This window comes from Crinia signifera, chromosome 2, assembly GCF_055691185.1.
Source record: "Crinia signifera chromosome 2, ASM5569118v1, whole genome shotgun sequence".
Classification (NCBI taxonomy): Eukaryota; Metazoa; Chordata; class Amphibia; order Anura; family Myobatrachidae; genus Crinia; species Crinia signifera.
This window is the reverse complement of record NC_139218.1, coordinates 222,747,210-222,762,806: the sequence shown is the minus strand read 5'-3', so window position 1 is coordinate 222,762,806 and position 15,597 is coordinate 222,747,210. Positions and strand designations below refer to the sequence as shown.

General features: G+C 42.8%; 1 protein-coding gene across 19 annotated transcripts in view; it reads left to right on the top strand.

The window, feature by feature from the left end:
* The window catches only part of MACF1 (microtubule actin crosslinking factor 1), a 237,812-nt gene that overhangs the window by 184,935 nt on the left and 37,280 nt on the right, over positions 1-15,597 (top strand). For 15 of the 19 annotated variants that reach the window (XM_083173834.1, XM_083173838.1, XM_083173824.1 and 12 more), the window contains 8 exons: positions 2,565-2,726; positions 3,086-3,256; positions 5,129-5,295; positions 7,533-7,692; positions 7,964-8,290; positions 9,644-9,728; positions 9,850-10,091; positions 10,207-10,413. In XM_083173834.1, coding sequence (XP_083029960.1) covers positions 2,565-2,726; positions 3,086-3,256; positions 5,129-5,295; positions 7,533-7,692; positions 7,964-8,290; positions 9,644-9,728; positions 9,850-10,091; positions 10,207-10,413 — 1,521 coding nt within the window. The remainder of the gene's footprint in view (positions 1-2,564; positions 2,727-3,085; positions 3,257-5,128; positions 5,296-7,532; positions 7,693-7,963; positions 8,291-9,643; positions 9,729-9,849; positions 10,092-10,206; positions 10,414-15,597) is intronic. The other 4 variants (XM_083173839.1, XM_083173836.1, XM_083173835.1 and 1 more) reach the window with 1 other exon arrangement.

Genomic DNA, 15,597 nt, shown 5'->3' with positions numbered 1-15,597 from the left:
GTATATGCACTGTTTCTGGACCTGCCCCAAGATAAAGAAATTCTGGTACAAGGTTCTGGGATACATTAACGCTACGTTCCACCTCAACCTTACACTAAACCCCAGAGCAATGCTCCTTCTTCATTTTGCAGGGTGGGGTATCCCAAGAGATAAAAAACACCTACTTCCTATATTATATGTTATCTTAACTTTGGGCAAGAAAATGATCCTATGTAACTGGATAATTAGGCAGCCCCCTAGACTAGACTCTCTAAAGACCCGCCTTCTTTATATCCTTTATATGGAGCGACAATCTACTCTTCCTGACGTGGAGTCCAATGTACCACGCTTTTACAAAAAATGGGGTCCATTAATAGACTCACTGGAGGCGGACCAACAACAGAAAATTATGATGCTATTTGATTCCACATCCTGGGCTTTACTCCGCCGCATAGCCGATGAACCCTAACCTCATACTTCATTCCCCCTGACTCGTATCGAACAGATTTGTATATGGAATAATCCCTTTATTCGCCTGCCCGAAATAGAGATATATATTATTTGAATAGACTGACTAAACTCTTTAGATGTTTTACTTTCCCTATGTCCCCCCACCTCCCTCCGCCCTCTCTCCCTTGTCTCTCTATGTGCCCCTCATGTCGGGGCAAATGTTTAATGTCATATGTTGAGTTTTGAACAATGTTCAGGGATGGTTTCCCTTTTCTTGGAATACGTATTGTTACCCAATATTTAATTACGTTCTTCCATCTCTACTTGATTGGGTTAAACCCAAACTGATTGTACTATATCCAACGCTGGATGAGATGCCAATTATTGTATACTACATACAAACGCAGTTACTGTACCCGTTATGCTCAACATTCTTTGTGTTCATGTTTTAATATGAAAAAATTCTTCAATAAATATATTTTCAAAAAAAAAAAAAAAAAAAAAATGTGCTGATGGTCTGACGCTCAGGTGTCACAAGATGGTTATATAGCATAAATGTGCTGATGGTCTGACGCTCAGGTGTCACAAGATGGGTTATATAGCATAAATGTGCTGATGGTGTGACGCTCTCAGGTGTCACAAGATGGGTTATATAGCATAAATGTGCTGATGGTGTGACGCTCAGGTGTCACAAGATGGGTTATATAGCATAAATGTGCTGATGGTGTGACGCTCTCAGGTGTCACAAGATGGGTTATATAGCATAAATGTGCTGATGGTGTGACGCTCAGGTGTCACAAGATGGGTTATATAGCATAAATGTGCTGATGGTGTGACGCTCAGGTGTCACAAGATGGTTATATAGCATAAATGTGCTGATGGTGTGACGCTCCGGTGTCACAAGATGGGTTATATAGCATAAATGTGCTGATGGTGTGACGCTCAGGTGTCACAAGATGGATTATATAGCATAAATGTGCTGATGGTGTGACGCTCAGGTGTCACAGGATGGATTATATAACACAAATGTGCTGATGGTGCGACGCTCAGGTGTCACAAGATGGTTATATAACATAAATGTGCTGATGGTGTGAAGCTTAGGTGTCACAAGGTGGTTATATAGCATAAATGTGCTGATGGTGTGATGCTCAGGTGTCACAAGGTGGATTATATACTGTAGCATAAACGTGCTGATTGTTTGTAGCTCAGGTGTCACCATTTTGACCTTTTAAATTAAAATGTGCCCTCGCGAGTGAAAAATGTGCCCTCGCGAGTGAAAAATGTGCCCTCGCGATTGAAAAATGTGCCCTTCCTGTGGTCAGCACCCTGCCCTAAAAAATTTCTAGAGTGAACACTATGATATTATGCATTGAAAGGGAAATATAAAGTTACCTCTTGACTATTATGATTTTGGCCATAGGCTAGATACATGGTTTAGTCAAAATTGCCTTGCCTGCACTGTGTTTTGCCAGGCAATAGCGATGCCGCAGGGTTGCACATCGCTATCACCAGCAGGGGAAAAAGCTTAGCCAAAATTGCCTGTGCCTACCTGCCGTGTGTACATCCCTTTAGTGTTACTTATTACCTGCCAGGTGCGAGGAGCAAACAGAGTTCACTCTACTCCAAAGTAATACATGTGTATGTTACTGGCTTACTCACAGATGCATTGGCTTCTTAAGGCCCATACACACTGGGCATCTTTGAGCTGAAAGCTGTTCCGTTTACTCATTTGAGCAGCTTTCAACTCCCACATCATCACTGGCTGCTCAACTGCTCATCTGCTCTTTATTACCAGTGATGAGCGTCCTGCTATGGAAAGCCATCCACCCCTGGGAAAATTGCTAAAACAGGCGAAAAACGCTCAGTGTGTATGCACTGGGCGGTTTGAAGCCCAGCGATTTTCCCCTTAAGTTATAACGTCGAGTTATGGACCTTAAGTTATAACGTCATGTATATGCATGGGTAGAGTCGCATGTTCCACTATAATTAGAAACAAAATAGGTGCAGTCATTGGCATTCATGTTTACCGTTGCAAAATAATATCAAATGTGCAAAATTGTAGGGGTTTGGCAAACCGTTGCAAAGTACATTTCCTGTTGTGGTCACCTCAATGGTTTTATTGTTTACTTCTCCAGGTTTTCCAAAAAGAGCAGGTAGACTCTTTACAGGCAAAGTTGCAGCAAGTTAATGGCCTTGGTCAGGGACTGATACAGAGTGCAGACAAAAATTGTGATGTGCATGGTCTAGAACATGACTCTGAGGAACTAAACACCAAATGGAACACCCTGAACAAGAAGGTGAGGCTGTATGTTGCGTTTTTGTATGTATGTATTTGTGTGGGCAAGCGTAAGGCAGAAAAGCACATTCAGCATTGCAGTATTCTGAATTTTGTCAGCTTATCTTAGGAGAAGTAGAATTGACACCTTATACTGCACAGAGATGTGGTGGGAGGATTTAGATTTAATTTCCAGTGAGATAGACAGTGTGTGGGTGTTAGAGATGAGACCATCTGACTTGTACAGCTTGGAACTGTTTCTCTAAGCCGGCTGTTAAATCATATTTATGTTTGAATGCTGCATGTCCCTTCCCCCCAATTCCTTGTCACCTGAGAATCTTTTCGTACAGTGCATTATAAGATAATGTTTGGTACACCCAGGTGGCAGAGAGGGTTACACAGCTACAGGAAGCCCTGCTGCATTGTGGGAAATTCCAGGATGCTTTGGAACCATTGCTCAGCTGGCTTACCGACACAGAAGACTTGATTGCCAACCAAAAACCACCATCTGCAGAGTACAAAGTGGTGAAGGCTCAAATCCAGGAGCAAAAGGTACAATGCAAAATATGATACTGCAAAAACTGCTATAAAGAAATGGGCAGAATAAAAAATGTTAACTTTCATCCAGCTAATGCAACCTCAAATATGCAACACTAAAAATGTCCTAGTTCTCCTGATTACATCTATTTCTGTCTACTGTACTAGTAAGGGTGCCGATGTGCTATATATATATATTTGTGCAATATATTAGGAGGGCTGGGGTTCAGTTTCTGTGCTGATTGGTGTGTCACAGAAAGTGAATGATGTGACTATGTCATATGTGGTAATAAGAGGCAATGGAGAAGTGATTTTCTTTTTTTTTATATTTTTCCCCTCACATTATTGTTGATGTCGCTAGGATACCTGACTTTCTCCGCTCTGAATGTGAATGTCGAATTCTCAGCACTTTCCCATTCAGTAGACTGCATTCAAAATTAATTCTGGATTTCAAAAGATCAGCAGCCAGATTACTTTGTTCCTCAAAAGATACTTTTCATCTGAAAGTGTCAGGTCAGATCCAATGATTGTGGCACACTTAGAGTGGGTACACCCCTGACCGATATCACAGGGTTGCCGACTTTAACATTCTCCTCTCCGGGAGAAGCCCAGAGAGGAGAGTTTCAGCAGCCGCTCAGGGGGCGGGGCTTACTAGTGACATCACTAAGCCCGCCCCCTTGCTGTTAAAGCAGCAAATTCACGCATCTCCATGGAGGGGGCGGGGCTACAATGACGCGATTGTGCCGTTTTAGCTCCGCCCCCTCCTCTGAGACCCGAGGATTGCGGCATTTTAATGCCGCGATCCGGGGGTCAGCGGGGGTCCCCCCTGAATCCGGGAGGGTTGCCCACCCTTCCGGGGGCCGGGAGGGGGTACCCGATTTTCGGGAGACTCCCGGAAATTCCGGGAGGGTCGGCAACCCTGCGATATCAGCACTAGATGTAGTTTCCAGCCAAATCAGAGTGACATATCTGTCAGTGTGTATGCTGAATTGCACGTTCCCTTGGGTAATTAGTAATATCTCTTGGTTGTCTGTGTGGCCAATCGGAAGATTTCACATGCAACCTTGTGCATCCTTCATTACATTATTATGGTGTATACCGCAGATACAAGGAGGTGTATTCAATGCCGTGGGGATGGCTTATTTTCGGAAAGGAAAGCCATCCTCGCTTTCCAACCCCCTCGCTGTATTTGATGTTTGCCTGGAATCCTCGCCATCAGAGGACAGCGAGGATCTCCTTAAACGGCGATGTTCAAACATCTGCATATATTTTTATTGAAGCAATGTGTGATAGGATCGTTTTTATAACCTTAAGTTATTGTACATAGAAAAATACATTTCCACAGGGCCAATTTACACAAATAAAGCAGTTCAATGCAGGAAAAGGTTCAGAGTATGACGAGTGACAAGTTAATGAAACATTCTAGGAAGTAGATGACGCAAGTATACAGTCATACATATCTTCACAGAACATGCTCAAATGCATCTGAACAGGGGAGCAATGAGTAAAAAATAGAACACAATTTACTATGTAACAATGTGTCAGGATATTGACCATTTTGAGCCCAAAAACACACGATTAATAAACAATAATTGAACATTAAACCTGCTTACTCCCCAGGATCACACAGCAACAGGAGGATCACACTTACCATGCGCAAAAGTTACCAGGAGGTATTGCATGGAGTTGTATGGCTGGTGATGGTCGCTATGAAGCTTTTCCATTTTTGAAAAAGCTCTCCATTCTGGTTTCCTATTCTAGCACAACCATTACACACTGACTGCAGAACAGATCATAATTGAAAAAAAATCCTTAATTATATTTAGTTACACAACCATCTATAATTCACTGATGCAGTACAATTTCATTTCACATTGCCACCCCTAGCTTCTGCAGCTACTCCTGGATGACCGCAGAGCCACCGTGGACATGATTCAAGCGGAAGGGGCAAGAATAGCAGAGGGAGCTGATCCGGCAGATGGAGATAAAATAAGCCGCCAATTAGAAACCCTTAAGGAGAGTTGGTCATCTTTGTTGCAGAAGGCGCAGTTAAGGTGAGCTTAGAATCTTACTTACCCCAAACAGGTCACTTCACATCATGGGAAAATTGTTAAGGATACAGTGCTTGATTCAGGGGAAGATGTACTCTGCTGTTTATGTTTTATTAAACTTTGCATAATTTACATAAACCCTATTTAGTGGACAGATATTTGCAGATTAAGCTTCTTTTTGTATATATTTCTCTGCGTTAGGAGCTGGCTGCGTTAGTACTGCTGCAGGCTCAACTTCTACTGTAAGGAGCATATAGTGATAATTCATTCAAATAAAAGATTATATTGAAATAAAACATTAGGCAATAACTTAGTGATTGCACTTTGTCTGAGAAATGTCTCATCATTTTGCAGTGCAGAAGATTGTTTATCATATGTTTTTATTAAAAAGGGCCATTCCACTGCAGAATTCCTCATTTGTAAAGATGATATTTTGGAGTAAGCATCTTCAAAATAGTATAGTATATTCCTCTCTGAAGTATTAGGATAAAACCTTGAAATATTTACTGGGCTCAGGCACCTGCTTTATATGAATGCATGGTTTGTACACAAGCCACTACTACTTGCGGCAGGCTACGGGGGGGGGGGGGGTCTCTCCCATGATGCAAACTTGGGTAAGCGAAAATCTGGACACATCTTTCGGTATATGGTCATTGAGTCGGCAGATGAAAAAGGTCGACATGGCTATAGTCGACATAAGCATTAGGCTGACGATAGGAAGGTCGACATGCGTTTTTCACTTTTTTTTTTTTTTTTTTTGCCGACATGTGCCCACAGGAGGTATTTCATGCCCTATCATCCATAGGGCGTGGAGGGAGAATAGAATAGTGTGCCGAGTGTAGCGAGGCACTGTGTCCGAAGCAATGTCAATGTCGACATCCGGGTAAAAAAAAATAGTGAAAATGTCATGTCGCCCTTTTGTCTGTCGACCTTCCCATTGTCAGACTAATTCTTGTGTCAATCTTTTGACCATGCTGACCTTAGCCATGTTGACCTTTTTCATCTGTCGACCTTCTGTGGTCAACCCAATGCATGTCCACCTTAATTTGGTCATATTCCATCTATGCAAGGTGAAACTGGACATATTGTCTAAACAAAATAACACTCCAGTAGTTAAGTGTAGAAGCGGTTGCAAGGTCCAGAAATGGTCAATTCAAATACGCATATTAAGCAGAACACTGGAATTGGTACCTGACAGCTGTTTCAAATGGCTACTGCCAGTTTTTAACTTGACTATGGTGGTCTTGCCATGACCGTATAAAGAGGTACTAGAGATGGCAAACACAATTACAGTAATTACGTTGTATATGAGGTGTGGCTATTAAATATTGAGACTGGATTTAAAAAAAATAAACCATACTGTGTGCATTAAAAGGGAGTGGGGGAACTTGGACATTAGATTATCCCAAAACAGTTTTGCAAGTTTCACCCCTCTCACACAGATAGTTTGCTGTCACACAACATTCAAAGACATTCTGGTTTTTCTCTGTGTCAAAAGTAATGCAATATGTTAGGCCTTGTACATTATAAACAAACAAAAATGCATAAAAAATGAATACTATTTGAAATGACAGTAGACCAAATGATAGCAGAAGTAGTAAACCTCAACAAAGAAGTTGTTGGATCATTTTTGCATTAAGATCTGAACATGACAAAAGTTTGTGTTGAGATGATTCCAAGGCTTCTCCATGCCAAGCAGAAAGCATATTTTCTGCTTTTTTTAGTTATTGCTTGTAATGAAACATGGATCTTCCAGTATGATCCTTAGACAAAACACAAGCCCATGCACTGGAAACACCATCACCAATAAGAATAAAAAAAGCACATCAAAGCAAATATCAATGTCCTGTTAATTGTGTTCTTTGATATCAAGGGTGTTATCTTGGCAGAGTGAGTACAAGAAGGTGCAACAATAAATCAATATTACTACAACAAAGGTTTAAAAGCTTTGAAGGAAAGAATCGGGAAAAAAAGGTGCCAGAGTTGTGGAGAAATGGTTGGATCCTCCAACAGGACAACATACCAGCCCACACAGCTCTCTCTGAAGCAGTTTTTGGCTGAGAAACAGATTGCAGTACTATAATACCCTCCATACTCTACAGACCTACCACCATGTGACTCATACTGTATGTTCAGTTTTTAACTGATCTGGATGCTTTTAATTAAATATTGATATGCAATGGTAAATAGCTTACTTCTTTCCTACATGAAATGATCATTTTGTGGTCTCCTTTGCACAGGCAGAAACAACTTGATGACATATTGGTATTAGCCAAACAGTTTCATGAGACAACTGATCCCATATTTGACTGGCTGTCAGCCACAGAGAAAAAATTGGCAAATTCTGAGCCAATTGGAACTCAAACAGCAAAAATTCAGCAGCAGATCTTGCGCCACAAGGTACGACTATAGGGGAGGCAGCATTTGTACATGCAGTTGGATTCTAGGTATAAATGTTTCATGATGCAGACCTTTATATTGCCTGTGTTTTTATTTATATGTGACTTGTTCTTGCATTTATTTTATGCATGTCCTTTTTTGTTTGCAATTTTAATTTTTATATCATCTTTTTGTTATTTCATTGTTTGTTTCATTTTATTAATTTTGTTCACTTTTTGTTTTGTTTTTATTTGTCTTTCTTTTTGGTGTGTTTCTTCTGGGTTATTTCCAGAGTCTAGAGGATGACGTTACAGTCCATGAGGCTGCTGTGCATGAAGCCAGCAGGCTAGTAGACTGTCTTTCTGCCCTCTGCTGTAAAGCCGAGCGTGAAAGGCTGGCACAGAGGCTAGATTTTTTGCATGCTCGGTACAATGAGGTGCAGGATCTGTGCAGCAGAAAAGGTGCCTTGCTGGGGCAAGCTTTAAGCAATGCCAGGCTGTTTGGTGAGGACGAAGTGGAAGTCCTGAACTGGCTGGCGGAAGTAGAGGATAAACTAAACTCTGTCTCTGTGAAGGATTACAAGCTGGAAGTCCTGCAAATGCAGCACACAAACCAAATGGTACTCATATTTACATCCATTCTTTATTTTGTTTGCCATTTATCTTGTTTTTATCATTTAAACCATTGCACGTTCTTAAATGTTCATCACGTTAATTATTTTCTTAAGTTGGTTCACTTACCTACACTAGCACTGAGTGTGATCTGCCCATTGGATTGTTCTTACAAGCCTTATCTGGTGTGGAGGAGAGCCATCTGACCAGAGATTTTTTGTAACCATGTGATTACATCATTGTTTTAGGCTGCTTTGCGCTTGACAGTTGCACTATAAAAATCTTTTTGGTGCCAATGCTGACCCAGTTGATAGGATAATTAGACTTAATGCAGCTGCACAGTAACCAAGAACGTACCAGCAGTAATCAGTGCCAGAGAGCATCGGTGCCATCAGCTAAGCAGTAATCAGTGAGTGCAGTAACTATACTGACAATCACATGTACAGCTAGTATACAGGCACTCTCTTGTCTGTTACTAATGCATTAGTCACTGGCACGCTCATAACAGATGGTAGAAGATCACAGTGATATTCTATTTCAACATTTAACACAGCCTTTTTTGCACTGATATATAGGCTTATTTTTTTAACATTCAGAATTCCAGCATTTATGTAAGCAAGTGCCATTGGTGAGTGGGGAATATTTATGGAAATTACTATACAAAAAGGCTAATTTGCACAAAAGTGCTTCAACTGGTAGGAACCAATCAAATCATTTTTTTAGTGGATTGGCTGCTGTGGGTTAGAGCGCATTTCTATGGTGCACGATTTAGTCTCAGGTAAGCAATTACTGGAAGCTTCACTTAGAATATAGGACAGGGCATGCTCTTGCAGTTACAAAAGTGTGTGTGTGAGGTGGGGGGTTTAAAGCTTTGTATAGCATATTTCACACATTATAAACTGCACACTTCAAGTTTCACTTCGAGTACAGGCCATTTGACAGTGCAAGGTCTCTGCGCTCACACTCTTTGACCCCTACCCTCACACAGCGCCAGCTGATGGCCCCTGCCCTCACACAGCGCCAGCTTGTGGCCCTTGCCCTCACACAGCGCCAGCTAATGGCCCCTGTGGTAAACTGTGATAAAATATTTATAGAGACTGACTTTTGATATTATGGTTTAAATATCTTAGCTCTCAATGCCATATATGAATATCAGGAAAGTATAGACCAGTGGTGGCTAACCTTGACACTCCAGCTGTTGAACTAAACATCCCAGCATGCCCTGCATCAGTTTTAGCATGGCCAAATAGTAAAACTATAGCAGGGCATGCTGGAGTGTGAAGGTTAGCCATCACTGGTTTAGACATTTTGTCTTTCTAAATTGATGTGCCAAGTCTAATGAACTTTTCTGTATCACCCAGACACTCAGTGAAGAAATTATCAACAGAAAGAGAAATGTGGATCAAGCTGTTAAAAATGGGCAGGCTTTGCTAAAGCAGACAACAGGTAATGTGTATCCTCAATCAGACTTTTCAATTTTTTATACATTAGTTTATTGGAAAGTCTGACAATAATACTATGCGTTGATGTTAGTGCTGCTGTGATTTATATTGTTTTCAAACTAAAGGAGAGGAGGTGTTGCTGATCCAGGAGAAGTTGGATGGCATCAAGACCCGTTACGCTGAGATTACAGCCTCCAGTGGGAAAGCTCTCCGAACACTGGAGCAAGCCCTGCAACTGGCCAATAAGTTCCAAACTACTCACGATGAGCTGACTAAGTGGTTGGGACGGGTAGAGGAGGAACTGGCTCAGTCAACCAAGCAGTCTCTTGCTGGAGACCAAATTCCACAATTCCAACAGCGGCAAAAGGTGAGAAATTATTCATTAAAATTATAATTCTATACTTAAATAATGCGACTAGTTTATGACCCATATTATAGTTCCCTAACAATTGCTTGAAAAACTTTGATGTATTTTAATCCAGGAATTAAAAAAGGAGGCCATGGAATATCGTATTGTTCTCGACACTATAAACGAGGTGGGCAGTGCCTTGCTGGAGCTGGTACCTTGGAGGGCACGAGAAGGTCTAGATAAACTTGTCTCAGATGCCAATGAGCAGTATAGATCAGTCAGTGCCACCATCGGACACAGGGTGGATCAGATAGATGCTGCCATTCAAAGATCACAACAGGTAATTAACCTTTAGCGGACTTGCATCATCTTAACTACATACTCTCTGTAAATGTTTTACTTCTAATAGTTTTTGTAAAGAATGTGGGGAGGTTTATGTTGTGTTTTTATATATTGCAACCTGTGCTGTCATTTCCAACTTCCATTTTTTTCTATATGTGTACTGTCTTCCCAGTGCTAATAAGATCCACAGCACAATTGACTTGCCGCAAATATTTGCATAGGTGCTGGCCTTGGGTGTTCATAGCATGTGGTTGGCTGGCTACTTGGCCCATCCTGTCATGTGCCCTGAAAATATATACACCTCCCCTTAGATAGTTTTCACATTTGTGGTAAAGTTACAATACTTAGGCTTTCTCCAGGCTTATCCAGCTTTGTTGTACGTAAGTTTTAAAAGATAATCTCACTCTTAACATTTTAATGATTAACGTTTCAGGCTTGAAATATAATGGTGTCTTTTTGAGGCACTCACCTTGCTCAGTTACACCCTTCAGCAACCATAGGATTCATTGTGTAATGCTTTTCCCTGGTAACACGGTGATGCTATCGGAAAGATATTGATAACTTTTTTTCTGTAAACTTTAGTCATTGGGGGAAGTTTAGCTTTAAATAATACCCCCACTGTTTATATGGAAAAGAGGTAGCAATAGGTTTAAAAGAAAATGTAGCAACCTATGTATTTATGTCCGCATGCATCTATCCTCCATGCGATACAAGTCGCGTTACACAGAACGCATGAGCTTTGTGTTACTCTAGTGACAGGTGACTTTTTTTTTACCTTTTTCTGTAAAATGGCTTCTTATTTGCAAAATGGAGCAGAAGAAATGGAAAGTTACAGTGTTTTCTTGGAAATGCTATTTCTTTGGCAGATACAGCCATAGACACGGACTGAATATAGACATGTCGCATATCAATTCAATCAGCAGACGCGTGTGTGTGTGTGTGTGTGTGTGTGTGTGTGTGTGTGTGTGTGTGTGCATCCCGCTCGCTGTGTTTTGCAAATAAGATGCTATTTTATGGGAACATTTGCAAAAAAAAAAAGTCATCAGGCGATACCAAGTAGAAGCACTGGTTACCGTGAAAGGAGGCTAGCTGTATGTAGACACATCTGTATCTATCTAGTAATAATGGGAATAGATATGTTCAACGCAATAATCTTTATGTAGTATGCAAACTGTCTTACCATGTGTTTGGATAATAAGACTTCAGTATCAAATTCAAGAGAATGAGTGTTAGCTGATAATACTAAATGTCCAGCGCTACAGGTCAGGTAAATTCAGCTTAGCCCATAGGTGATATACTTGGCTTTGCAGTTTTCTGTTTCATGTTTAATTGCTTTTTATTTTGCAGTTATGCTGCCCATTTTCATTGTATGTCACTGTGGGCCCGATTCTGTACCATTCGCTAAGTAGCGGACACTCAAATCCCCTCAGTACCTTGCATGCGGCCCCTAGCAGGAGAAATCATTTGATGGTTGCTGAGCAACAACTGATTTCCCCTGCCTTCGGAAAATAAGTAATTATTTTCTCTTTCATCCCTCCTGGTGACACAGCTCAACCATGGGATGTAGGAGGGGTCCGAAGGAGCCAGGCACCTATGCTAAAGCTTTGAGAGGCAGGCTCCTCCCTTCTGCATCCCAGCATCAAGTTTCATTTTAGCTGCCAGGAGATAGAGTAGCTAGGGTGTTTATTTTTTTTATTATTACTTCATCTCAGTTAGACAGGCACAGTGTGAGGCTTCCTTGAGAAGTTTTCTCACACTGAGATTGCAGCAGGGGCTGACAGAAGCGCATCCTGTCAGTTCCCTATGTGCAGAGAGACACTGTCTGGTCTCTCTGCACAGCAGTCAAACCTCCTTAAAAGGAGGTTTCCTGGACCCAGGGGGACCCCAGAGCCGGCTCCCTGCATAAGGGGGGATCATGGGTAAAGGGTACCTTGCGATGGCTGCCGCCATTTTGGATTGGGTTTGCAGGCTGAACTCTGCAGAGATCACAGTCTGTCACAGGAGCTCAGAGACTGGGCGAGTCCAAGTGATCCCCAGTCAAGGGGAGGCACTGGGAACAGAAGCAACTACAGGAGCGGCTCACAGGGGTAAAAAGGGTGCCAAAACGTCTCAGACCCCGCTGTAGCAGGGACTTTGATTTGTTCCTGCACTCTGCCTTGGCGCCCTTTCATCCCTTACTGTGCGGAGCTGGAAGGAGATTATACGGCTGACAGAGTGACAAGCTTTCTTTTGACGCTACCCCCCGCTGACCACAGAGGGTCACACAGCAGACAGATAAGTACTCTGGCATATATTGGCTTGGTACATTCACCTGACAGAAAGGAATGCTGGGGAGGATGCGTTGGCCATGTTGGTAAACTGTAGATTTTGTGGGCTGACATTAACACCTGAACAGATGACCCAAGGGGATATTTGCCCTGTATGTGAATCTGTGCCCTGTGGAGCGCAAGCTCAGAGGGTTGAACAACCAGATCCTGTGTGGGCAGCTGCTCTGGGTAAGTCTGTGACTGCATTAGTGCAAGTTTTAAACTGGCAGAGAGATGATTTGGGGAGATCTCCCAGGTCATTGTCATCCTCTCAACATTCTACTGGCTCTATTCCACCCTCACAGGGGGAACCTGCTTTCTTACAAGTAATGCAGGACACTGCTCATGGTATACACAAGTTTAATGCCCTCATGGAGCAGTTTACAAAAGAGTCTGAGGTCTCTCCCAGACATTCTTTGTCCTCCCCTCCTATCCTGAATATAGACTCAGAGGAGGAAGGAGAGTGTTGGGCAGATATGTCCTGGGATCAAAGGGAAGAGATGGAAACTTCTGTCCCTGGTGTTGAAGATTTAATTTTGGCTGTAAAACATTCTTTAAATTGATCTGAAGTAGATAAGACTCTGATGCAGGGAGTATTTAAAAGACAGCGTAGAGACGCAGTCACTTTTGCCTCGGATGAAGGCATGCAGGATTTGCTAGGAAGGGCTTGGAAAACTCCCATGCCTGAGGAGCATGTAAAGTTGTGGGAAAAGGTCCCTCTGGTAGATGCCCTGGTCGCTAGGCTTTCCAAAGCAACTGATTTGTCTGTGCAAGGTGGTGCTGCATTTAAGGACCCTGTTGATAAAAAGCTAGAGGGTTATTTGAAGGCAATGTTTGAAGGTGTTGGTTTTACACTGAGACCCATTATTGCTTCTGTATGGGTTTCCTTGGCCATGATAGCTTTGGCAAATAACCTGTGTGCTTCTCTGCAGCCAGATTCTGAAGCCCTCGCTTTAGCGGAAAAGCTAAAAATGATGGCGGAATACACATGTGAGGCTGGTGAAGAGGCAGTCAAAATGGCTTCTAAAGTGTCGGCTATTTCAGTGAACGCAAGGAAAGCCTTGTGGCTTAAGGCATGGGATGCCGACAATGAATCCAAGAAGTCTCTGGAGGCATTGGCTTTTAATGAAGAGTTACTTTTTTTCGTTCCTTCTTTCGAACCTCCTTTAGATGGGGTGTGTCCTCCAGGGGACAGTCCAGCAGAGGAAGATTTGTTGCTGGAAAAAGAAAAACTCCCAAATCCCGTTTTGGTGTCTTTACAAAAAAGCAGGCTTCCAAGGGTGAGGAGAAGCCCTCAGCATGACGGGGTGGGGGTCGCCTCTTGCAATACCAGGGCTCGTGGGCCTTATCAGGTCAGGATCATTGGGTTCTCAATGTGGTTTCCCAGGATTACAGGATAAACCGGGAGGGGGTTCCTCCGAAAAGGTTTTTACCTACACCTTTTGCCCAGAGAGGCACGCCTAAGAAAAGCACTTTTGGGGGTGGCGAAGTCTTTCCGGGAAAATGGCGTGGTGGTTCCGGTACCGCAAGAGGAAAGAAAGAAGGGGTTTTACTCCATTCTTTTCTTAGTACCAAAACCAGACAACTCATTCAGACTAATTCTGAATTTGAAGTCCCTGAATCTCCACTTTTGGGTGGATCATTTCAGAATGGAATACTTGAGGACGGTTCTCCTGAGCCTGGAGCAGGGGGAATTCCTAGCCTCTATGGATATTCATGATGCATATTTGCACATTTATATATGCTAAGAACATCAATTTTTACTGCGTTTCGCAATAGGCAAATTATATCTACAATTTCAGGCTCTTCCCTTTGGGCTGGCTACAGCCCCAAGTGTGTTCACTGGCAGCAGCCCTTAGACTCAGGGGTAGTAGTCAATCCGTATTTGGACGACCTTTTGTTCAAAGCAGAGTTTGCAACAAAATCTGTCGGAGGCTATTCAGTTTTTGCAGAGCCATTGTTAGGATTTTAAATAGACCAAAGTCTCAACTGTGTCCCACTCAGAGACTTCAGTTCTTGGGCGTCCTACTAGATACACATCTTCATCGTGTATTTCTTCCGGAAGTAAAGGCCAGAGATGTTTGTCAACTAGTCTGGATAATTCTGAGGTCACCTGGTCTGTCAGTTTGGCATTGCCTAAAATTACTGGGCAAGATTGTGGCAACCTTCGAAACTCTTCAGTATGCCAGATTTTATTCACAACCGTTTCAATGGAACATTTTGGCATGTTGGTCAGGGAATCCCAAGGCCATGAAAACAGAGAAAGTGGTCTTGACACCAGAAACGCGGACGGCTTTGCTTTGGTGGACAGATGTGAAATCCCTCTAATTGGGTCCCTCTCTTCGATCATGGGAGTGGCTGGTGGTCACCACCAACAGCAGTGGCTCTGGAGTTGAGGTTGCAGGGCCTGTGGTCCAGGGAAGAATTGTCCTTGCCGATCAATGTTCTGGAACTACGTGCAGTCTGGAAGGCCCTACGGCAGGCGGAAGGGATTCTGAGGGGATCTCCCATTCGCATTCAATCAGACAATACCACGGCTGTGGCGTATCTGAACCACCAAGGGGGCAAGATGGTGATGATGGAAGTGTCTTGGATCTTTGAATGGGCAGAGGCCAATATTCCGGCCTTATCTGCTGTTTTCATTCCGGGAATTCAGAATGTGGAAGCGGATTTCCTAAGCAGAGAGGAGCTTCTGGAAGGAGAATGGGCGTTACATCCACAAGTGTTCCAGTAGATTGTAGCTCTTTGGGGGCTTCCAGAAGTGGACTTGATAGCGTCCAGGCACAATTGCGAGGACTAGGGATCTGCTGGCTTGGGCGGTGGATGTCATGACAGTGCCCTGGAAGGTCAGGTTGGCATAGGTCTTCCCTCCATTT